The sequence below is a fragment of the Seriola lalandi genome, unplaced genomic scaffold (assembly GCF_002814215.2).
Source record: "Seriola lalandi dorsalis isolate HSWRI2012SDOR001 ecotype SW California unplaced genomic scaffold, Sedor1 jcf7180002006174, whole genome shotgun sequence".
In the NCBI taxonomy this organism is placed as follows: domain Eukaryota; kingdom Metazoa; phylum Chordata; class Actinopteri; order Carangiformes; family Carangidae; genus Seriola; species Seriola lalandi.
In genome coordinates this window covers 1-1,247 of record NW_019476827.1, presented here as the reverse complement: position 1 = coordinate 1,247, position 1,247 = coordinate 1, and the positions used below count along the sequence as shown (strand labels likewise).

The window sequence follows — 1,247 nt, the reverse complement described above, 5'->3', positions numbered from 1 at the left end:
ATTTGCAACAAAATCCCACATATGGCAGGACACAGAAGATCTCACCATCCTCATTTTTGAGAAGTTGACTAAGTTGTCTTCAGTGTAGTTCGGTGTTCCCTCCTCAATGAAAGCTAGGTCAGTGAGGTACATCCCCAGATAGGGCACACAGGGAGGATCACAGCTGGTGGGAAAAAACACACACATCATCCACTTGTACTGCTTTTTTGATCCAATCCAAAACAATGTCCTTGGACTGAACTCACTTCTTCAAAGCCTCTCTCAGGTTTTTGAATCTCCCCTCTGATGAGACCAGCTTCTGCAGCTTGTCAATCAGTGCTTTTGTCTAGAGAAAACGGATATCAAGAACACAATTAATGATAACACTAAGCGCATTAGGAATAAAAGAAAATGCATAGGGAGATACAGACCTGCTTGGAAACCTTGAGCCAGGTCTTCTTGAGGCGAAAGACAGAGCTGCGGTTGAGTGAGGAGGTGATCTCGAGCACGGCATTGTAGTTATGGAGACAGCGGCAGATGTCAGCCACAGCCACCCATTTCTCTATGACTGCTACTCTTGTGACCACATCGTCACAGTGCAGGATCTCTGTGGCAATAAGGTTGCTTATCTTGCAGAGGAAAGAGAGAAATGAAAGGTTTAGACTCAATATTATGTTTGAAAATCAATAAAAGTTGCAGTAGAGGATCTGTTCAGGGGGCTTGTTTATTGGCACATACATCATTGAAATGCTTTGTTGTTCTCATGATGTATGGTGTCTTCTCATTTTTGTCATTCTTCATCCAGCCTTGCCCAAAGAATTCCCTGTAAATTGAACAATTCAACAGTTTAAAAAAAAATATTTGTATTTGTGTTCTTCTTGGCCACCAACAGCTGAGATGTGATGGCACTCACTCATATGGGATGACCTTAAACACCAAGTGGTCCAGCAGAGTGAGCTGCTCTGCAATCTCCAGCGCAGAGTGACTCTCAAAGGGCTCGGCCTTCGCTGCTCCCACCTAAGAGACACAAAATGAACCGAAAATGATTAAAGACGCACAAGGTGAGTGAAAAACAGACTGCAAATACTCAAAATTCAATTAACTTGATGTTGGTATCCATCTTTGGGAGTCTATCTCCCAAAGCAAGAAGGATGAGAGGAGAGGAAATATCTAAAAGATATGTGTCCAGGTTTCTTTTGGCAGAGAAATGTACATAAAAGACTTTCAGGAATTAACTTCAATAGTGCAAATCTACTTCAACGTTAAGG

General features: G+C 42.3%; 1 protein-coding gene across 1 annotated transcript; it reads right to left on the bottom strand.

Annotated features, from left to right (window-relative positions):
* Positions 1–45: 45 nt before the first annotated feature.
* Positions 46–996, bottom strand: LOC111670799 (ras-specific guanine nucleotide-releasing factor 1-like; the record flags this gene model as incomplete). Its single annotated transcript, XM_023427699.1, has 5 exons — positions 46–163; positions 246–325; positions 411–608; positions 718–802; positions 893–996. Coding segments are annotated over 5 exons (585 nt in total), but the record flags the coding sequence as incomplete, so codon positions are not given.
* Between the last annotated feature and the right edge of the window lie 251 nt (positions 997–1,247).